Source organism: Copadichromis virginalis, linkage group LG22 (assembly GCF_057382275.1).
Source record: "Copadichromis virginalis isolate Kocher_CV1m ecotype Utaka linkage group LG22, C_Virginalis_male_GT1.1, whole genome shotgun sequence".
NCBI lineage: Eukaryota > Metazoa > Chordata > Actinopteri > Cichliformes > Cichlidae > Copadichromis > Copadichromis virginalis.
Window position 1 is genome coordinate 35,159,151 of NC_140638.1, and position 24,092 is coordinate 35,183,242.

General features: G+C 41.4%; 1 protein-coding gene across 1 annotated transcript; it reads right to left on the minus strand.

Moving 5' to 3' along the window:
- Nucleotides 1–1,023: 1,023 nt before the first annotated feature.
- On the minus strand, nt 1,024–22,126 carry eepd1 (endonuclease/exonuclease/phosphatase family domain containing 1). The gene is made up of 7 exons (XM_085446334.1): nt 20,996–22,126; nt 12,981–13,032; nt 5,540–5,650; nt 4,881–5,015; nt 4,418–4,556; nt 4,107–4,301; nt 1,024–1,484 (listed from the first exon to the last, which is right to left on the minus strand). Exons 1-7 carry the CDS (start codon nt 21,943–21,945, stop codon nt 1,294–1,296), a joined length of 1,773 nt encoding a protein of 590 aa, XP_085302460.1. The 5' UTR covers nt 21,946–22,126; the 3' UTR covers nt 1,024–1,293.
- Between the last annotated feature and the right edge of the window lie 1,966 nt (nt 22,127–24,092).

Here is a 24,092-nt window from a genome sequence, read left to right on the forward strand (position 1 = left end):
CTTTTCACTTATACTTCATTACAAAATATTCTTCTTTCCAAGCTCCTTAGACCCTTACCAAACATATATTAGATATACTGTTATGCCAAATTAATTGGAATACATACGCTTCACCTTGTATTTCATCAGTTGGTTATAATCAGGATCATTTGGTCTCCTGGTATCAGAATCATGGGACAAATTCTTTCTCCAGGTTGCCTGCAGTAACTTTTTTAATCCAGCAGCTCTCACTACTGAGCAGCACATTAATCACTTCATGAGGAGTCATCCAACCATCACCAGCGTCATCTCTGCTGTCATGGGATCACGTGACTGCTCAGAGTCAATTTCTGATCTGATTGCTGTGTAAAGTGCTTTGTCAGTAAGGTCAATAAGATCAGTAAGACCTGAAAATAGCTCAAAGCTGTGTGTGCTAAAATCTGTGTGTGTTACAGGGCAAAAAAAAAAAAAAAAAAAGTGGGGGGAGTGGTGCAGTGGGTTCAGGGGGCAGTGCCAGAGGAGGCTGGCCAATGCAGTTAGGGATCATCAGATCATGCCTCCCCTGCTTGAGCAGCACACAGGACGTGGAGGGAGAGAGGAGCTGAGAGAGAACAGCTGTGTACCAAAACAGAAAGAGCCAGTCGGCAACAGCAGCCCAGGAAGGCGTCAGTGCACATAAACAGTGCTTTTAAAACCCCGTGTGTGCCTCGTGCTGAGCAGTATAACACAAGTGTGTGTTACTTGGCTGTTTAATTTCAAAAGCAGTATTGTGAAGGTGGTTAACGACCAGTTTTAAGGGCAGCAGCAAAGCCCTGTGATGTCACTGTGCCTGGCAACGTTATTCTCAGGGAAGTATGGCAGTTCACATGCACACAAGCTTCACTTGTATAATTAAGCACACAGCTTTCATGAGCTCAGCAGCTGAGATTGAATCTTACTCTCCAGTGAACTATAAAAGATGAAGGACACAGCAGCGCCTGTAAAGAGATCCAGGTCATTCAGATGGTGCTCAAACTGTATCAATAAGAGTTCGTACAGACCGTGATCATCTATCAATTTATTTTTATTTTTCTATACATATATAAAATGTTTGGCACATTTCTTTTAAAATACATCATATTTTTGTCTAAACATTTGTTATGGCTTGAATATTTCTCATTTACGATTTTCCATTGATAACCTGAAACCCAAAAGGCAATCTTGGCACTTGTTCACATTTTGTAGGAAACTGCGCCACAGCAAACCGAGATAAAGCAGAATCCTGATAGGTTAAAATCTGCATGTCATTCAGTTCTGTCTTTGCTGCAGCCGATGTCACCGCTCATGTTTGGGCAGAATGTCTCCCCTGTCCACCACTGCCATACCAGGTCCGCTAAGCTCCTTAGGAGGTAGGTCTGCATAAAATTCTGCAAACACAGGGCAGTGATCAGAGGCCACACCGCCCCATGACCAGTTATCTGGGATCCAGGGGTTAGTTAAGCCTTCCCGAACTACCATGCAGTGGCCTGTCAAGAACAAAGGACACAAGAACAGTCAGGAGATACTTAGAACTTCATGCAACACAAATAATGCACCAAACTTTGATCTGATAGTAGCTTCTATAAAACTAGGATCACGTTCATCATACATTTGAGAAGTAACCATGTATCCTCTACTTTACACATAGTTTAAAATACATTTTTACATTTATTTTGTAATTATTTTTATCTTGAGACTCAACTTAAACTTTGAGTGACTTCTAGTCTAAATAACTCAGGTGCAAGTGTGGCCTCAAAGTGCTTTTAACTAGGCTCAGACTTGTCTTGGCACACTTGGTAAGTTGATGATTTGACACTCAGATTAGACCAAACTTAGACTTGAACACCTGGTTTGACTTGTCATAACTGGAGACCAAATTTTAAATTGGTTTGGTGAACTCCAGAGCACACTTAGTCTTGTGTAAAGGACCTGAGAACTGACTTAACATTTAGTTTGTGTTCGGCATAAAACCTGACCTGTTTTTAACCAGACTTGAAACTAAAGCCAGCCTCGTTTTAAGACCGTTAATGAAAAACCTGACTTTACTTGTTTTATATGACTAGTTTATAAACTGCTATACATTTAATCGTTAGTTGCTTGTGTGACTTCTTTCTTTCTTTTCAATTCTTCTTCTTAAAAGGGAGTTTTTCCTTCCCACTGTTCATAGAGGCTCATCTGATTGTTAGGATTGTAAACATACAATATAAAGAACTAAACTGACCACCTGTGTAAAAGCAACGCTCGACTTGGACTTCTGTGATGACTCTATGTAGACACGCAGTGCTAACTAATAACACAAGAACTACATCTAAAACTATACAGGCGTAAGTTAGCATGTTATATGTTTGAGTTCCTGATAGTTAGAAACAAAGACTAAACAAGTACGGCTTGTTTGGAAGGGTCGCCAAGAGAAATCCCCATCTTTCTAAAACGCACCTCATAAAAATTGGAGCTGTGCATAATGAAAACCCTGAGTGAGCTAAAATACAAGGTTCAAAGTTCTTTATTTGCCATTCGTGCATAAACCAGCAGGCACACTGGAACTCTTGGTCAGAGCTCTGTCAGTCATAGTACGCATGTTAGAAAGAGGCAGAAATAAACAAGACAGAACAAAAAATCTAAGTTGGTTTTACAAGCTCCTGAATCATGGAGGTGTACTCGGCTTATTTACTTATATACAGTTATGTAAAAAAATCAAATAAATGACAGAGTCAACGTGGACATTGCCACTTATCTTTAAAACTTCATATCAGTGTATCCAGACTATTTAACCTAGAGTCTTCTATCATGCCACAACTGAGCTCGATTCAGAGGATCAGACGGGAACTCTGATTGTTCTTTAACTCTGCAGGATCTCCATCTTCCATTTTAAAAAATTACATTATGAAAAATTGGGGTTTTTTTCACTATTTTAATATAATAACTTTCAAATATTCATTAACCCTTTCATGCATGAATTATGACAAAAAATTTTTAAGTATTTTTATTCATCTTTAGGGATGAAAAAAATGTTTTTTGAATTTCTTTTTTTTTTTAACATTCTTTTCAAGGATTTTTCTTTCCTTTAAACATGTGCAGTTAGGTGGACAACTGGCTATTTTTAGGCCTTTCTGAGAATCGGTGTGGTTATGGCATGGTCTCAAAGCACCTTGTGATTTGGTGCCAGAAAAATACAATGAATTGAATTTAAAAGCATCCTTCGTCCATCCACTCAGACTTCAGAAGAGCTGCTATTCCTCCTACAGTAATGGTCAGAAAGTTATCAAACTTACAACTATCATCTAATCTCTTCACAAACTGTGGAAACATCGCACTGGTCTTCAAACATCGTGGTTTCTGTGTCTCTGCACTCTTCATCCAGATTCTATGCAATACTTACTTTCAGGTGAAAAGAGGACTTTGGACCAACAGTCTAACAGCAGGATGGTAACATTTTTTCATTTTAGCTCAGATAATAAACTAAAAGAATTCTATTTTTCAGGATTGGCTTGATATTAGGAATGTGACAGTTGTAGCCTCTTTCCTGAAGACATCTGTGCACGGTGGCTCGTGATTTGCTAAGACCAGCCTCAGCCAAGTTCCTAAAATCAACTTTTGTTTTTTGCTTATACAGATGTTCCTACCATACTTTTAGTTTCTAGTCAACCTCTGATTAAAAAGCTTTGATATAGCTCTCTGAAATCAATCAGCCTTCTCAGCACAGATCCTCTGTGGCTTTCCCTCCATGGAGTGTCGATATCCGTCAGCGAGACAGCTGTCCATCCAACTACCTACTACTACTACTACTAATAATAATTTGAGCGAACCAACATTTAAAATAAAGCAGAAGAAATCATATCAGGTCTAACCTGATTAAATTACAAAAAAAAACTATTCCATAATATTCTAATATCCTGAGATGCACTTGTAATGTAAACTTAGCCGACTTTTGCCCTGAATTAATGAAACACGAATAAAACTGAACTGAACTAAATAACTTGAGATATGATGAATGCTGAATGAATTCACAGATAATTTCCCTTAATATGAAACCTGACCTTATCAAGACAACCTAAGAGAACTTTTTAATCTTAATCGGTGCAACTGTCCAAACACAACTGTACATGTACCTGAATATATCTTCTGCAGAGAACGGCTGACCCAGATGTTGTCCACGCAGCGGGTGCCCTGTGGTGAGCAGGTGGTGATGTTGGTGAACTGAGTGGATGGTATCAGGGCACAGAATTTCTCCTTTCTCAGTGTGTCCAGCTCTGAGCTCTGAGGAGAGCAACCAAAATTGCCCAACACTAGTAGATCCTTTTCACCTGCAAAGGAAGAAACGGAAAATAGGACAAGACGTCAAAAATGACGTCAGACTTTGCGGATCCGTCTACGGCGTCTGACACATGCGGTCTCGACTGGTCCGACCTGGCAGACTAACCTTTTAGTGTTCCCTGGATGCTGGGAGGGAGGCGTTGACACTTGGCTTCATCAGAGTTTTGGTTTTTGCCACCGGACTGCTCTGGTGAAGCAGGGGCTTGCATATGGACATTCACCACCGTCAGCTCAAATGAACCAATCTAATGGAAAAAGTCAATTTTTTGACCACTTAAATTTTTATCCTGCTAAGTAAAAAGAAGAACAATACATAAAACCAAAGAAATATGCAGCAGTGCATCAACCATGTGTTAGTTCTGGAGGTTTAAGAAATTATTCAGATCCTAAACAATTACAAATGGATATTGTCTGATTGTTGGGCTGTTCTCTTCATCGTTCCAGGGTCTTATAGATACGGCTCTCTGAGACAGCTGTTGGTGGGTTTGGTGCCATATAAATAAAATTAATTGAATTGTTTTTTATAACCAAACACACATGAATTCAATGACAATAAATTATAGCCTTACTAAAAAGTGAGCCACATAGAGTGGATGGTGTACATGACTCCCATTTCCATTGACAGCAGGAGACTCCAAGACAAGGGCATCCTTCAGATCAATTCCTGAGGAGCTATCCCACAAAAAGCCAGAGTAGCTCACTCCCTGTGAACAGAGGGATGTATTAGTGTTAGATACGTTTTCAAAGGTTTATTTAATTAATATAAACTTTCAAGTCAATCTTCTTACTCTACTTATGATTTAGTCAATCACAGTTATTCATATGTCAGTTACATAAACATCTGACATGTAGTTTACTGATGCTGATTCTTAGAGTGTAAGCATGAAGGTAAACAGCTGCTGGTAATAGAGCTGGAGGGTCACTGCTATTTTTACAAAAGATCATTTCATATTTATTCCGCATGAAAGATCAGTCTGTGCAGTAGCACTACTATAGTTTTACTGCAGTACACCTGCAACAGTTCTAGATAATAAAAGAAACTGTAGTGGTTAAGAAAAAAAGTCACAGTGTTAAAAAATGTTAAAAACTCTCGACGGGTAAATTATTCAAATCGATTTCTGGGAACTGAAAACTGAACTGATTGATCTTCGGCAAAGTTTAGACTTTGATTTATTTTTGTGGATACAATTTAAAGTGTCGTTGTAACAGCTGCCAATGGTAAACCCACCTTGCTGGAATGGCCGGTGGGTTTTTCCGACACAACACTTTTCCACAGCCCTCGTGGCCATTTCCACTTCTGTAAACTGGCAAGTGTTCCTTGATTTAATTCTGCACAGAACTGCAACACATAAAGACAGGTTTGCCTGTTATTATATTACTAACTAAAAAGCAAATTAACATTTTGTAAAACTCTGGAAGCAACTGGCACAAAGTATCTAAAGCAACTTGGGGTTTGGTATCTTGCCCAAGGATACTGGAGCAGCCAGAGATTGAACCACCAGCCTTCGGATTAGAGATTATCTGCTCTACCTCCTGAGCTACAGCCAACCCAAATTATTATCTAATAGATAATTATTTAAATACAACATGGCAAACGGGTAATACACACACAAAAAACATTTTAAAAGTATTAAGTATCATCTTCTACCAATCTGCTTCGATATACAGGGAGTGCAGAATTATTAGGCAAATGAGTATTTTGTCCACATCATCCTCTTCATGCATGTTGTCTTACTCCAAGCTGTATAGGCTCTAAAGCCTACTACCAATTAAGCATATTAGGTGATGTGCATCTCTGTAATGAGAAGGGGTGTGGTCTAATGACATCAACACCCTATATCAGGTGTGCATAATTATTAGGCAACTTACTTTCCTTTGGCAAAATGGGTCAAAAGAAGGACTTGACAGGCTCAGAAAAGTCAAAAATAGTGAGATATCTTGCAGAGGGATGCAGCAGTCTCAAAATTGCAAAGCTTCTGAAGCGTGATCATCGAACAATCAAGCGTTTCATTCAAAATAGTCAACAGGGTCGCAAGAAGCGTGTGGAAAAACCAAGGCGCAAAATAACTGCCCATGAACTGAGAAAAGTCAAGCGTGCAGCTGCCAAGATGCCACTTGCCACCAGTTTGGCCATATTTCAGAGCTGCAACATCACTGGAGTGCCCAAAAGCACAAGGTGTGCAATACTCAGAGACATGGCCAAGGTAAGAAAGGCTGAAAGACGACCACCACTGAACAAGACACACAAGCTGAAACGTCAAGACTGGGCCAAGAAATATCTCAAGACTGGTTTTTCTAAGGTTTTATGGACTGATGAAATGAGAGTGAGTCTTGATGGGCCAGATGGATGGGCCCGTGGCTGGATTGGTAAAGGGCAGAGAGCTCCAGTCCCACTCAGACGCCAGCAAGGTGGAGGTGGAGTACTGGTTTGGGCTGGTATCATCAAAGATGAGCTTGTGGGGCCTTTTCGGGTTGAGGATGGAGTCAAGCTCAACTCCCAGTCCTACTGCCAGTTTCTGGAAGACACCTTCTTCAAGCAGTGGTACAGGAAGAAGTCTGCATCCTTCAAGAAAAACATGATTTTCATGCAGGACAATGCTCCATCACACGCGTCCAAGTACTCCACAGCATGGCTGGCAAGAAAGGGTATAAAAGAAGAAAAACTAATGACATGGCCTCCTTGTTCACCTGATCTGAACCCCATTGAGAACCTGTGGTCCATCATCAAATGTGAGATTTACAAGGAGGGAAAACAGTACACCTCTCTGAACAGTGTCTGGGAGGCTGTGGTTGCTGCTGCACGCAATGTTGATGGTGAACAGATCAAAACACTGACAGAATCCATGGATGGCAGGCTTTTGAGTGTCCTTGCAAAGAAAGGTGGCTATATTGGTCGCTGATTTGTTTTTGTTTTGTTTTTGAATGTCAGAAATGTATATTTGTGAATGTGGAGATGTTATATTGGTTTCACTGGTAAAAATAAATAATTGAAATGGGTATATATTTGTTTTTTGTTAAGTTGCCTAATAATTATGCACAGTAATAGTCACCTGCACACACAGATATCCCCCTAAAATAGCTAAAACTAAAAACAAACTAAAAACTACTTCCAAAAACATTCAGCTTTGATATTAATGAGTTTTTTGGGTTCATTGAGAACATGGTTGTTGTTCAATAATAAAATTATTCCTCAAAAATACAACTTGCCTAATAATTCTGCACTCCCTGTAAATTAAAAGGACCCAGCTGGCAGGACTTGAAATTTAAAAATGAAATTAATATTTCAGATTTGAATATGAACATTTTATATTATTTTCTCAAAGTAAGACATACGGATTTCCGGACATTCAATTTAAAGTCAACTTATACTTAGTGCGTGAGCAGCAGTTAATAGCAAACAATATGAAATCTTATTTTAAACCACTCAAACCGGCGCACAGTTATTAAAGCAAATGTTCAGTTGAATCATATATAAACTATCAGTCAAAAGTTTGGACACACGTTCACATTTCATGTTTTGTTTTTTGTTTTAATTTAGATTCTCACTGAAGGCATCAAAACTATGAATGAACACAGATGGAATTATGTAGTAAATAAAAAAGTGTGAAATAATTCAAAACACGTTTATATTTTAGATTCTCCAAAGTAGCCACTCTTTGCTTTGATTGCTGCTTTGCTGACTCTCTGCAGTTTCTCCATGAGCTTCACGAGGTCGTCACCTGAAAAGGTTTCCAACAGTCTTGAAGGAGTTCAGAGATGCTGAGCTCTTGTTGGTCCTCCATCTCATCCCAAACCATCTCCACTGGGTTTAGGTCAGGTGACTGGAGGCCAGACCATCAGGTGCAGCACTCCATCTCTCCTTCTTGGTCACAGAGCCCTCACACAGCCTGGAGGTGTGTTCGGGGCCATTGTCCTGCTGAAGAATAAATGATGGGATGTGGCTGCAGGATGCTGTGGGAGCCATGCTGCTTCAGTCTGCCTTCAATTTTGAATAAATCCCCAACAGTGTCAGCAGCAAAGCCCCCCCACACCATCACACCTCCTGCTCCAGGCTTCACAGTGCATGTAGAGACCATCGTTCACCATCGCACAAAGACACAACAGGTGGAACCAAAGATCTCAGCTGTGGACTCATCAGACCAAAGCACAGATGGTCTAATTCCTCGTGTTTCTTGGCCCAAACAAATCTCTTCTTGTTGCTTTTCCTCAGTCGTGTTTCTCAGCAGCTATTTGACCATAAAGGCCTGATTCACACAGTCTCCTCTGAACATGTACAGATGTGTCTGCTACTGGAGCTGTGTGGCATCTATCTGGGCTCTGATCTGAGGCTGGTGACTCAGATGAATGTATCCTCAGCAGCAGACGGACTCTTGGTCTTCCTTTCCTGGGGCGTCCTCATGTCAGACAGTTTCATCGTAGTCTTGATGTTTTTGCGACTGCACTTGGGGCCAAAGCTTTAGCAGTGTTGCAGACTGACTGACCTTCAGTCCTTACAGTAATGATGGGCTGTTGTTTCTCTTTACTTAGCTGATTGGTTCTCGCCATAATATGAACTCTATCAGTTGTCAAACAGAGCTGTGAGCTGTGCACCAACCTGACCGCTGCACAACACAACTGATGGTCCCAACCCCATTAACTCTTTCATGCACAGTGGTCACTACAGTGGGCAGCTATTCAAAGGCTGTTTTCTTGTATTTGCGTCAGTGTTGATGGTATGATGAAAGGTGATGTTGTCCACATAAGTTAACATGTAAAAAACTTTTTTTTAAAGTACATGTATAAAAGAAAGTTAAAAAATCTTTTTTCATGCCTAAAGATGAATAAAAATCCTGATCGAGGTTATCAGAATTCCTGCATGAGAGGGCGAGAAATTCCACAAATGAACCCTGACAGGCACACCTGTGAAGTGAAACCATTTCAGGTGACTACATCATGAAGCTTATTGAGAGAAGGCCGAAGGTTTGCAGCGCTGTCGACAAAGCAAGATTTGTCAGATTTGTCAAAGCATTACTTTGACAAATCTACAATATAAGACATATTTAGAGTTATTTATCCTTTTTTTCTTTGCTACATAATTCCATGTATCTTTCTTCATATATGTGATGTCTTCAGTTTGTATCTATGATGTAGAAAGTAGTAGAAATAAAGAAAAACCATTAAATAAGAGGTTGTGTCCAAACTTTTGACTGGCAGTGTTTAGTGCCAAGTCACAAAAATCACCTCAAGGTGCTTTATAGTTTAAGGAAAAAGACCCTGCAGCAAAAACCTCAAACGACCCCCTTTAGCAAGCACTTGGCAACAGTGGGAAGGAAAAACTCCCTATTAGCAAGAGGAGGACTCTGCCAGAACCAGGCTCAGGGAGGGGCAGCCATCTGCCACAGCTGGTTTGAGGTGATGGGAGGGAGCCAGAGATTAATAATAACAAATGATGAAATGCAGAGTGAGCAGAGTAAGCACATAGTGAGTAAAATATGTGAGTAAAGAAGCAACAATCAGTGCATCATGGGAACCCCCCTAGAGCAGTGGTCCCCAACCCCCGGGCCTCGGACCGGTACCGGTCCGTGAGTCGTTTGGTGCCGGGCCGCGAGAGTTGAGGCTCAGGTGTGAAATGTGTGGTTTTCAGGGTTTTTATCAGTTTTCAGCGTTATTTTGTTATCGTTTTTATCGTTAACTTGGTTTTCCTGGGTCTTTTCACGTGTGTTATGAATAAATTTTCTTTTTTTCGGTACCGGTACTAGTTTTATTTTGTTGTATTTATCCGCGACACCTTAAAGGCCGGTCCGTGAAAATATTGTCGGGCATAAACCGGTCCGTGGCGCAAAAAAGGTTGGAGACCGCTGCCCTAGCACCCTAGGCCTTCTGTAGAGCAGCTAGAGGAGGAGTCATTGCTGGATCGCTGGAGTTCAACTATATGTCTTATCAAATTGGAACGTTTTAAGCCTAATCTTAAAAGCAGAGACATTTTCTGTCTCCCAAATCCAAACTGGGAGCTGGTTCCAAAGACCAGGAACCTGAAAGCTGAAGGCTCTGCTTCTACTTTTAAATATCCTCGCAACCACAGCTTGATTTGGACCTCTGTTGGAAAGCCACATTCTAACTTGCATAATAACCAGAAGTTCCTTTTATCACTATACCACAACCTCCCATGGCATTCAAGCCCTTGTGATGTGTGTCGATCTGTTATATAGAAGGTTTTGGTATAGGATGGGGTTTCAGTTAAAGCGCGAGTTACGACGTAGATTTCCTGAAGGAGTATAATTTACACATAAGCCCTAGAGTCCCTAGAGTGAAGTGCTCTATTGGAGTGACACGGTACTACAAAGTCTCTAAGATAAAATGGAGTCTGATTACTCATGAAGTGCCAATTCACCTCAGTGGTCATAAGTAGGGCTGGGTTTTTATAATCGATTCATCGATTAAAATCGATTCTGGCTTGGATAAGGTAAAATCGATTCATTAAAATCCTGAATCGATTTTTTAATATAAATTTATTTTGTCCAAAATGCCAGAATCTCTGGTGACATCTCACAAAATTTCAAGAACCACCAAACAGTTAAGACAGTAAATGAGAGCAGGAACACGGCTTCTGCACATAGACTTAAACACACAGCGCGACCCGCGGATCAGAATCAGTTAGATGTCGCCTTTCTCACAGTCGGGGCTGAAAGCCGACAGCTCGCTGATCCGGGTCCGCGCTTTGTGTTCACGCCCTTTATGCGCTGATTCTAAGGCTGTTAGTTTGATCTCTCTCCAAACAATATTGACCGAACCAGCAGCAAAAGAAGATCCAAACGCTTCACATAAACATCGTCATGAATTCACTCTTTTACTGTTTTGCTTCCATTGCGATGCGCAGCTCTCTCTCCCTCCCCCTCTCTCCCCGCCCCCCCCCCCCCCCTCCTCTCTCGAACAGTTTCGCTTTCTTCATTATTCGCTTGCTTGTTACGCACAAGTCTACTGTTGCTTACAGCGCTGTCGGCCGCTGTTTTTTCCCCTTTTACATTCTTCCGAAAAGAAAACCTCATTTCTGCTGTTCAATATTGAACAAATTGAAACTTTTTAAAATTATTCAAAATGCAAAATGCTTAGCCATGTCTCTAATAAAACCGCTGTAACGTCAGAGGTAATGTTGATTAATTAATGGTTTTCTTTCGTTTTTGATGTACTGCAGAATATTTTTATAAAATCCCAGGCCAGGAAAACCACCTTCATGTTTTTCTGTGTTTTATCTTCAGCTACTTTGACACAAAGGCCTCTGCTGTGATGCTCACACCTTGGATAAAGTCTTGAGAGTGTCAGCTTCCTTTTTATAGATACAAAAATATGTAAATGTTCTGATCTGAATTATATCTCTGACTGTCAAAATTTCCCAGATTTAAATCGAATCGAATCGAATTAAATCGAATCGTGGATCGAATCGATTCGGGACCTTGTGAATCGGAATTGAATCGATTCTAGAAATCAGTGACGATACCCAGCCCTAGTCATAAGGTACTATAAGATCTTTAAGATATGACTTTAGATAAGCGGAAGAAAATGGCTATAATTTATTGATTTGTTATTCAAAATCTTTATTCATTAAAGTTGTTCATGTGTGTCACGTGACTACATTCTGAATGATACCCGGCACAATGTGCCAGACTTTTCAGCAACAATTTATTAATTATTCAGATGTTAATCTGTTATATTTTAATAACACATGAGCATCTTCTGTAGTAACGCTGTAGTATAGTTAAACTTAACATTAGTTTATTATTTTAAAGTTTTTTTCTTCCTTTTCTATTTGGAGTTTAATGTGTAATATTTATAACACACGATGTGAGGTGCTGCCCAGTTAAGTGACATGAAGAATGGGATTAATGGTTTCAGAGTTTTTAAATATTGTTTATTAAACGGTTCTCAAACGTAAGCTGACGTCTGAGTGTTTCTTAGTTTTAGACTAGTCAGTTATGTGGTCAAATTTATTTCCCTCGTTTAGTCAACTAAGAAAATAGTTGCCAGAAACATCCCAACTAAATACATCTGCCCCCTTACTGTGACCAGCCCAGAGAAACGGGACATCGCTCCTCTGTCAGCTGTGACAAAAGAACAAAAACACAAGCCAAATGTACACAGAGCGGACCAAGCCAACAGACTCCTTCCAAGACAGGAGTGAAAACAGTTTCCATCGAACAATGAGCTTAAGTCAGATGATGCAAACCGTCTCCAACAATGAATTAGATCCCAGACAAGCCCCCACTTGTTACAAGTTGGCCCATAGCCAGTGACAAAGAGGGGGGGGACGAGACATGTGTTGCTAATCATTATGTTATTCACTAAAAGGAAATATGACAAATATAAGTTACGAGAAATCAGTAATGACATGAATGAATGAATGAATGAATGAATGAAATGTGCGCTAATGTTGGCAGCAGTGTGACGGAAAAAATAAACTAAAATTTGAGGGTGTCAGTCTTGGGAGCGAGAGCACAAGAGTATTTTTAACTCAGGCGTACTTAAACCACATGGCTGTAACCCAATCAATTTAACGATCCTCTCCATCACTGAAACCCTGCAGAGTATACACAAAGACAAGCTGCTGTCACATTTCTGATTCCTGCTGCCCGTGCACGCAAGTCACCTCATTTACAATAGAAGTTGGGATAAGTGTAATTCATGTTCCACTTTACCTTATCAATAGCCTCGTGCTCCAGCAGGTCTTGCACTGCCAGTAACTTGATACTGTAATAAGAGAGAGAATGCATTTTTTTAAAAATGTACCTTTACACGTACATCATATACATACATATGCATTATTTACCCAAATCCTCTTAAAATAAATAATTAGTTGAAAAACCTGATAGAAAAGCATGATAATGAAACCCACTGACAACAAAAGGACACTTTGGGCATTCCTCCTGTCATTACTACATGGTTTTCCAGTGGTCTGAAAAAGTGATTGCCCCCTAAACACCCTTAGCAGCAACAACTGCAATCAAGTGTTTGTGTTAACTGGCAGTGAGTGTGTCCCAGCGCTGTGGAGGAATTTTGGCCCACTGATCTTTCCAGAAATGGTGTAATTCAGCCACACTGGACGGTTTCAAGCAGGAGCTGCACTTTTAAGGTCATGCCACAGCATCTCAGTCACGTTCATGTCAGGACTTTGACTGGGCCACTCCAAAGTCTTCATTTTGTTTTTCTTAAGCCACTCACAGGTGGACTTGCTGATGTGTGTTGGATCATTGTCCTGCTAAAGAACCCAACTGCACTTCAGCTTCAGGTCACAATAGATGGTCACCATATTTTACTGTTGGTATGATGCTCCATTTCGAAAATGTTGTCTTACTTTTACACCAGATGTAATGTGACATTTCCAAACAGTTCAACGTTCGTCTCATCAGGCCACAGAGTGTTTTCCCAAAAGTCTTGGAGATCATCACAATGTTTTCTGGCAAAACTGGGATCAGCCTTTATGTTCCTTTTGCTCAGCAGTGGTTCTCGTCTTGGAACTCACCATGCAGGCCATTGTTGCCCAGCATCTTTCTTATGGTGGAGTCATGAACGCTGACCTTAACTGACACGACTGAGGCCTGCAGCTCCTTGGATGTTGATCTAGGATCTTTTGTGACCTCCTGGGGTAATTTTGGTCAGACACTCTTTGGAAAGTTCACTAGCTTCCATGTTTTCGATTTCATTTGTGGATAATGGCTCACGAGAGCCTTTGAGTTTGGATTTTTTCCCCTAATAGACTAATAAATACCCTCATTTTGAAACTGCATTTTGTGTTTACTTCTTATCTTTGCCTAATATTTAGGTTTATTTGATGACCCTGAAACATTTACGTGTGACAAACATACACAAAAAAACACTTTTCACACCACTGTATATAGTACTGGGTGGACCACGTTCATTTTTTCAGGTTACTTTGAAACTCAACCGTACTGGTTAGAGTTAATCATCAGAACACCCATTTTGTATTTGTAAATTAAAATTTATAAACTTAAAATTTATTTTTCCCCAAACATTGTATCAGAACATTGAAAAATTAAAATTATTACTAGCTATGAAGTAATGTGAGGGATGACTCTGTTTTATAGAAATCTTCTAACATTAATGGAACTTTTAGCCTTAAAAGTTCTGAGCATTTCATTTCTTCTTTCTACCCTCGCACTGCATCTGCACAGCATTTATGACTTACTGGTACCAAGCAAAGCTGAGATCAGTTTTTCTAGGAGATCGTCATGTATTATGGTTGACTCAGCATAGTAAACACACAGCAAACTTAGGCCAAATTTAAAGTTTCTTTTAACAAACTGGCAGACAGCTGAGAAAATAAGACTCTTTATAGACACACTTTAGACTGTTTGAAATTCAATGTGCCAACACTGCATGAAGGAGGGGCCTTTACAGCCCAATAAATATTGAACTGTTTACTTTTCAAATGACTTCCCAGATCAACAGTCAGCTTAATAAAATGCTATACATTTCTAACAGGCACTTTTACTCTGAAGATGAGCTGCTTTGCATTGCATTTTGCAACACAGGTGAGACACTCAACATTACAGCTGCTGGCTGCTTCCTGTCAGCTGATCCTCAATGAAACCAGGGATGCACAAGCATCATAAGTAATGCCGTCAGTCAGGAGTCAGAATTGAGTTACAACATGTCACATGACATGGCACAATTCAGCCATGATCAGACCGCCACGTTGATTCAGTTATACAGGATTCATGTCAGACAGAGAAAAAGAGCAGAGTTCTTCTCCTTTAAAGATGGGGACCGATTCTCATCGCCAACAGTCATTTGACAACTGTGGGTAACGTGGAGAAGAGATGTGTGTGCAACACCTGGTATCTGCTCAAATGGAGCAGTTTCCAGACATTTCTGCAACAACTAGTGATGTTTTCAAAGAATCAACATAAACTGTGACTGTTATAGCAAAGATTTTCTACACGCTGTCAATACATACCAACACAAAAGGAAGAAAAGCTGCACTGAAGCTACCGTCTCAGCCATTTGTACTTGTGCTACTATAAATAAACATCACAGCTGTTTCTTCAGCACTCTCATGCTCAGTGTGCCAATTCCATCTATCCATCCACGACTACACACCAGTAGTTCCAGTTTTCAACCTCCTTTACTGGCAGTGGTCTAAATGTGGCCCTTCAAAGGATTAAGGGTAGCTGAGGTCCTTATAAGCATCCCCAGCAGGTCTTCTAGAGAACTCCACCTGCCTGGGTGAGGAGGAAACACACCACCAGCCCATCCACATTTTTACATCGACTTCACTCCTTTTATTTAAAAAAAAACAACAACAAAACAAAACAAAGAAAAGGAAAAAATAAACTTTAGTCCTTCATAATTCGATGTGTGATTGCCAATTTGAAGCTAGACTCCACAAACAGCCAGATGCATTAGAGACAGCGCTCTGAAAGCTACTGGCTACGGCTAAACAGTCTTTGTAGGACGATGACAATAACAACAGCCATCTGCATCAACTGAAGACTAAAAATAAACATTGAATAATGTGCAAATCTGGTTCCACACTTTTGGACTCTACTGATCACATGCATATATGACACTGCAGTCTTACAGTCTTCATGCAATAGTTCCCTAAAACTCCATGCCTGTAGTCAGTCTGTCCTCAGACCACCAAGAATAAAAGCTGTTTTGAGCTCCTCTGTTATTTACAGTGCGGTTGCCACAACAGGTTGCTCAGATTGTTTTGATTTGTTACACCGGATGTCCTTCCTGATGATTCGTGTTTACTCCTGGGAATTACATTTTGCTCAGTTGTAAACTTCTACATTATGCAGCTACAACCAAAGCACCAAGAATAAAAAAACAACACCAGCAAAAACCCAAATGAATGGAAATATTTCAATAGCACCAAAGAGCAAAAACAACTAAATATAACACAATGACTCACGAGGCCTCTCTGAGTCACTGTTAGTGAATTAGTATTTAACAGCTGATCAAAATATTGATTTCTTTTGTTCTAGAAACATCGCAGCAGGAAGTCCATGTTTAAAAGAATCAGCACCTCAAAGTCGTACGAACGGTCAGAATCTTTAACACAGGTCGAGGATCGGCCGCAGTCTTTCGTGCTCGCTTATCAACCAGAGATCTAGACAGAGTTGCTCATTAGCTTTAGATGTTCTCAGACCATCACTGAAAAACACAAGTTTAGTTACATGTTGTTTATTGCACAGAGGTTTTTTGAATGCTCAGTTCAGATAAAATGATTAAAATCCTGACGAACATTTCATTGTTGAAAACAATAGCAATGTTTTTAATTCATTATCAAGTTAAATTTGCATCTCTGAAAATGCAAATAAACCCTCGTGCTCCCTGTTTTCTCCTGATTCAGTACACATGGCATAAAAACAGAGCGTCTCATGATTTAAACTCCAGCTGGGTAAGTATGTGTGGAGGTTCATGTTCCTCCTGTGCCTGCTGGGTTTTCAATGGTACTCCAGGTTCTACTCAATTAGACTAATTGGTGTTTGATCCTGTTAATGAACCTCTGCAGCGCTCAGTCTATATAACCCTGAATACTGAAAATGTGACAAACACATCAGGGACACACACACACACACACACACACACACACACACACACACACACACGCACACGCACACACACACACACACGCACACACACGCACACACACACACACGCACGCACGCACACGCTCCGTGGATACATCAAGGGCAAATCATGGTTCAGTATCTTGCCAAAGGACGAGAGTAGAGGGATCAAACCACCTGATTGGTTAATGACCGAGGCTACCTCCTGAGCAACAGCTGCTCCAAACTAATTATGGCTTTTTTTTTTAACTTGTGCTGTTTTACTTGTGTTCTTTGATTTGTATCATGCTTTTCATTATTCTTTTAGCTGTAAAGCTTTGATCAGTGGCTGTTGTTTTAAAACGTTTTAAAAAGCTGTTTTTTACCCTGTTCAGACCACATTTTGCTGGACTCCGTTTCACTTTTCTAGCACCTGCATGTTTTCACTGCTCTGCCACACTGGCCCACCTGAGACGCTGAACAGCTTGGTGTTGATGGGATTATAGGCAGAAACTTTGTCCACAGATCCTGTTTTCAGAATAAACAGCCTGCAGTCCCACAGACAATACCTCCTTCCTCCCCTGCAGGTCTGATCGCTCTGAGAGCATGCAACGCTCCTGCTGCTTAAGATCCTGATCCTCCCATTTCCACTGGCAAGGATTCAAACACCCACAGTCTGAGCTGCCTATTAGCCATCTCATCAGGGCAACACTGGTAACTGTAAGCCACGACTCTATGGCCAAGTCTATAGAGGTAGACAAAATTAGTTGGGTTTACAGCAAGAAAAATACACATAAGCATAAGAGTAAATGTTGCATAAAGACTCGTCAGTGTCACTCTGACAGTAGCAACCACTGATAATGCCAAACAGGACTTCATATTAGCTGCTTCAATGCAGACACAAGTGAGACACGGTGAAGCATCAGTGGCTGCGTCCTTTGAGCGTCACATTTGAAGACTGATTAAGTCACAACCAGGAGACGAAGGCTGTCCACATGGGCTCGTCCAAAAGCAACCCACAAATGCGTTCTTTTCCCCAGATTTACAGGTTGCACCAGGTCCACCCTGTCCCAATATTCATCGCACATCAGTGATTGAAGGATATTTGGAGGGAAAAAATAGGAGCCGGTCCAAGAAACTGGTCCAGTTTCCAGGTATAAACTAATGAACGTAAGTACTGGGCTTTTATCTCACTCAAATGTCCAAAATACAAAAATAACAAAAAATCTTTCAACATTAAATTTCGACATTTTAATTCAGTCCCATATGCTTTGGATGGTTAGTTAGTTAGGTTAGCTGGCTAACAAAGCTGGGCCTGTTTGGCCCCCTCGTATATGACAGTATATCAGCAGAAGCACCTCATACCAACTGTCAGGCATGGTGGTGGAGGTGTGATGATCTGGGCTCATGTTGAGGCCACCAGACCTGGACACCTTCTAAATCAACCATGAACTCCTTTGTATCGTAAAGTGAGAGTGAAAGATGATTCCCTTCATCCCTCTTTGTTGGTTAGTTGTACGTTTGTGCACATTATCAGATAGGCAACAATCTGTCAAATACACAACTGAGGTGCAGCAACCACAACAAACTGAGAGTGTGAGAGAGCTTTAGGTCCAGGATATCGGGCAGCATTTATAATAATAGCACACTACTTTACGCATTATTAATTAATTCAATTACTTTTCATATAACAAAAATCATGGCGTGCCTCTGCTCATCCAGTCATTATGGATCAGGAAGTTCAAGAGAAATTAAAGGGAAGACAAAGGATCTAACATCAGTGATCTGTCTAAAGCATGCTGGGTGCACCGTCGTCAGTACTCTCTGTGAAGTGTCGACGCAGGAGGGGAAGTAGATGCGTCCCAGCTGACACAATAGAACAAAACTGCCCACCTTGTTTGGGACACTGAGAGACACGGTCCATATTTCATAAATGCTTCAAAAGCAGGGAAAGAAGAATTCAACAGTAAGAAACATTAACACCACATTATCAGCTTGCATGCTTTGATCCATATGAACCTTGCTATTAGGAGCTTAAGTCAGCTCTTTTCACTTCCCTATAGTCAGGATGACTGCAGCCAGCTGAGTCTAACTCCACATCCCTGATAGGCTGTTTGGGCCGAGAGCAGTTTGTGCAAACTTTGGTGAAAAAAAAATAGAGTTCATTGAACTGTAGTAGCTGTCTGCTTTTGCCTGGAGGAAAGTCATGAAGTGTGTAAACTTAGACTGGGTCTTATGATTACTAACCCAGCAGTTTGTCACTGTGCAAACATACTGAGTCTCCTTCACAGTGCCCTCCTGCTGCTGCTGTTCCTGCTCCTCACTAACAATGATCACAACACCATTACTGACTTTAGGCCGTACTTGACACAGTTTGCTCTGGAAACCACGGTGAAGCTCTATAGATGGCTTTAAGAACTTTTTTTGTAATATTAAAAAAGGGGGAGTATCAATTAAACACCTTACCAAACTTTAGCTTCTCGTTTATCCATGAGAGAACAGAAGAAAGAGCCTAGCCACTGAGATTTAAACCCTAATGCCTGATTTGCGTTGCTGCTGCGCTCTGCCTATACTCTCATTTTTCACAGCCACTCATGGTCTTCACAGGTATATACACCCAAAGTTTTTCCACAGAGTCTTATGTTTTCACTGTATGCAGACCAATGCCTGGAAAGAAAATCAGCACCGCCAAGTCTTTGGCCACGGTCCTCAGACGGAGAAGGTTGTAGTGGCCACTCTGGGTCAGGGACAAGATGGGATGAAGAGCTCAGTCATTCAAGAGCTGAACATCCCACCGGGAGGAGGCCCCGGGGCAGACACAGGACACGCTGGAGAGATTAAATCTCTCAGCTGGCCTGGGAACGCATCGGTGTTCCCCTGGATAAGCTGGAGGAGGTGGCTGGGCAGAGGGAGGTCTGGGCATGCTTGCTTAGGCTGCTGCCTCCACGATCCAGCCCAAGATAAGCCAAACAAAATGCATGGATGGATTTTTATTTTGTTTTAGTTTGTTTTCTGCTTAAAAGAACATTTTCACTGGTGGAATATGAACCACGGTCCACTGTGCTCTTTATTCATTTCACAAGTCTGACAGGGAATCTGAGAATGTGTCACCCTGCAGCACAAAACTGGCTTGACCTCAATCACGAAGCCCTGATAATGTTTTTCGCCTGCTGTCTCGGGGTAGAACTTTCATGTATTTTGTATGATACATTTTCCCTTTCATATGCATCTGATGGCTTTATAAAAAAAGATGCATGATGCGAGTTTTATTCTGGACATAAAACCAGATTTAACGCTACAAAAAACTCGTCAGGTCACGATTAAGTTTGGTCTGTTAAATCCCAGATTTATGCTTTTGTAAAATCAGGTGATGACTCTGAACTTTTCTTTTTAAACAATGTTCTCTTATTTTCTTTCTGCAGTAGTTTTAATGATGTTTCCACATTTTTGAACCCATAAAAGACAAATAACACAAAGCAAAGAGCTACTTTGGTGTGCTGTAGTCTTTTCACAGTCTGGGTTTTGTGAAGTCTGAAATATGCACAACATAAACCTGAAACAAAGAGCCATCATTCCTGCACGACTGTCATTCAAATCAAATCACTATTTAGGTTTCTGCACAAGAACACTTGGGCCTGCGCGCAGTAATGTTGTGGGAGGGGTTCGTCCTGTTAAGGCTCCGTTCAGGACTGAAAGAGTCATGAATCTGAAAATATGATGAGGTCACAGCATAATTAAACCTCAAAGAGCTTCAGCTGACTGGTGCGGCAGTGAGTGGCTGTAGGTGTCCTTTGGTGTGTGGACGGCACAGCTGGCATATCCTGACATAATGACTATCAGCACACATGCAGCTGACTGGACGTTGTGCGCATTTAGTGTGATGGAAAAATGAAACTCGAGTTGTTTTGTTTATTATCTTACAAACTTTCATTCATTAAGACTGTTATTGTGATTTCGCGCAATATAAATAAAAGTGATTGAATTTAATAAAGTGAGTTATTCAGTATTTTGCCGGATGCACGCACAGAAATCAGACACACGTCCGAGACCACTTAAACAATAAGCTTTCCTCATCTGCCCACGCTTCAGTAACCACGCGGCCTTCAGGTGTGATGAGTGTGTGTGCAGGTACTCACTCATTCTCGAGCAGGGTCATGCACACCACCTCCCTGACCCCCGGGTTGTTAGCCTTGTCGCACGAGCAGCCCTGCAGGCTCCAGGTGGCCACGCGCACTACGGACTTCCCGTCCCGGAGCCCCAGCGGGCGATCCACCTTCGGCCGCACAGAGACGATCTGGGTCGGGCCTCCAGGTGGGAGGTCCAAGTCGTCGCTGCCCAGACTAAAGGAAGAGGGGCTTGGGTGACACTTGGTGGTGCCGGGGAGCCCTGCGTTCGTGTTGGTGGAGGGTGCCCGGGAGCGCTCCACGAAAACTTGGAACCGGATTTTGTCGAGCAGCGAGCTGTTGATGTGCTTCACCTTTACCAGGTCCTCGATGCTTTTAAATGGGCCGTGCTCCGCGCGATACGAAACCACGTTCTTTGCAATCGTTTCCGTGATACCGCGAATACTCATGAGCTGCGCCGGGGTGGCGGTGTTGATGTTCATCCCGGTGTAGAACTGAGAGTCCAAGTCTTTGCGCAGTGACGACGGAGAGTGTTGGGAAGAACTGGTCCTGCTAGAAACGCAGATTTCCAATTTGATCACCTCCAGCTTGGTGGCCCCGACCCCGCTTACCAGCGCCAGGTCCTCCACCTTTTTAAAGCCACCGATACAGTCCCGGTACTGCACGATATTCCGCGCAACTGTGCGATTAACTCCCGGCAGAGTCATGAGCTCCTCCTCGGTGGCGATGTTAATGTTCAGCCGCTCTTGATTCACCAAAATGTGGCTGAAATTGCAGGCGGCGCTGAATTTGCGCTTGCCGCAGCTGAAATCAGTGGGGTCTTTGGGGATGGAGCGGTGGCAACCCAGACTCCCACCCATGGCTAGGATCGGTGCAGTGGACAGGCAGAGGCCCGCGCCAGAGAGTACGTTCTGAAACACGGCGGTTACACGGCAGCATTCATTAAAGATAATATTGGACATACGCACCACCCGAGCCTGCGCTCAGCCCTGGTTCATGCCGCACACAGCAGTCCTCCGAGTCACAAGCGACAGATCAGAGCAGGCAAACTTTGCCCTATGGTATTGCGCAGTGTGACCGCCCACGGGTCAGCCTCCACCTCACTCGCCTTTGATCACATCAATACAAATCGTTGCTGGAGAAGTCTGTCAAGCGCCCAGCTCCACACCGCCGCACACCGGAGTACTTGTCAGACTTCAAAATAAAAGCAAGCCATCAGCGTCACTGGTTCAAATCAATCATCAGCTCCAATGACAAGTGAACACATAAATACACAGTGTAGGAATAACCAACAGATACATTAACGCGGTTTAATAATGATTTTCTTTCACATTTAATAATTTATATTTTGTGAGATTTTGTCTAATCAGGATTTGGCCCGATGAAATAAAACTATTTACTTGTAGTTTTACTTTTACACTGTGTAACGTCAATCGTTTCTAAAAACAAAACAAAAACATAGGAATAGCTCAGCCATGTTATCATAACACTCATTACATTTAGAAATATTGTTTTGTAGTTCGAAGCCGGGAGGTTTTACCTGGCGTTTGGCGTTTATTTTGAAATGTCTGGTTTGTTGTTTCAACCGTTAACAGTAGGGGGCGTGTCTTTCTATGTGATATCTAAATGTTTTCTGTCACTGAGGAAGAGGATCTGATAATATACATACATGTAAATTGTTTTAAGGGCTGCAGCCAAACGTAGATTTGGTTTTATTTAGGATTAATCATTTATTTTTCACCGTCGAGCTCTGCTTTTCTGAACACAGTACAGAAATGTTGCTGTTGCAGCTCAGTGCAGGATTTTTTCTTGACTTCATAATTGTATTATTTTTAAGTTATTCCAAAGTGAAATGAATATTAAATGCTGTTTTACACAAAAAGATTCTGAGAGGTGTAATATGAAGTTTTCAAGATCATTTGTGTCACAATATTACAATTATAACCTCCTGAGCTAACCTATGCTGGATACATTCAAGCTGTTTGTCACATACCACATCTCCAGAGTGCTCCACTCATGGTTTTCTCTCTCTCTTGTTCTCCTTAGAAAAACGATGTAACCTCCAAAATGTGACCAAATCACTAGTTTTTGCAGTTATTGTTGAGGCAGTTACAATGCAACACCCCTGTGTGTGTAGGACTTAATAATCGTCATAATAATAGTAATGGTAGGATTCTGTAGTGTGTGTTATGCTTGGCTAAAATCTTTATTATTCTAGTTGAGTTGTGGCATGTATCGCCTCCAGCGCTGCACAGAGATCCTTGTACCAGATCAATCAGCTCAGCGGTGAAACAACAGTTATTATATTTTCTGGCTACTTGTTAAACCATTTTTTAGTTAGTAAAAATATTCTCACCAAAATATCCCCCAAAGCTGTCCCCATTCAAGTGATTGAATGGACTCGGTCCGACTTCTGAACTAACAGAGTGGGAAAAGAAGATGAACATTTGTCGTCTTCATAATTATTGTCAGCGTTTCTTCACTTTTCTACTTGTGCAGCTTTCCATTTGCCTCTTCTCCAGCACAGCGCTCTTGTCAGGTCATCCTGCTCAAACACACGAGGCATTATTAGGTGATGGAGACCTGCTGTGCTGGTCAGCCTCCCCTGACACCACACTCTGAACTTCCTTCTCCATCCCTCCCCTGCTGCTGAGCTGCAAACCACACCCCATCGCAGAGAGGATGCCACTTTAGTGCCCAGTGTTTGTTCATCAATGACTTTTGGAAGCTCTTTTTCATCTTGTGCCTAGGACTCACATTTATTCGCTTAATCCCTCTGATATGACATTTGCTCCTGATGTTATGAGACATTTACCTGACAGTTCATGAGCCCTAAATTATAGTTTGTTTCATAAATTTAAAAAACCTTACAGTCGACAGGACACAGCACTTCATGATTAAGTGGATTCTACAACATAACAGTGAGAAGTAAACATTTGTGTGCTGTAGGCCTTCTATTAAAAACTATCAGCACTTCTCACAGCAGCATTACTGTACATTAATATAAAGTGTATTAAAAACAAGATATTTATTCAAATGTATAAAAACCTCTTGTAAATAAGCTGATTTGAATTCATTCAAACACAATTATAACATGTTTGGTGTTTGA

What these genes read in the sequence shown, in the direction of transcription:
- eepd1 (XM_085446334.1), bottom strand. Translation starts at nt 21,945, where the DNA reads ATGTCCAATATTATCTTTAATGAATGCTGCCGTGTAACCGCCGTGTTT. An exon ending in TCTATGTGGCTCACTTTTTA is followed by an intron (nt 4,557 to 4,880) that starts GTAAGGCTATAA and finishes TTTTTCCATTAG; the next exon opens with ATTGGTTCATTTGAGCTGAC. An exon ending in TCTGCAGAAGATATATTCAG is followed by an intron (nt 1,485 to 4,106) that starts GTACATGTACAG and finishes TGTTCTTGACAG; the next exon opens with GCCACTGCATGGTAGTTCGG.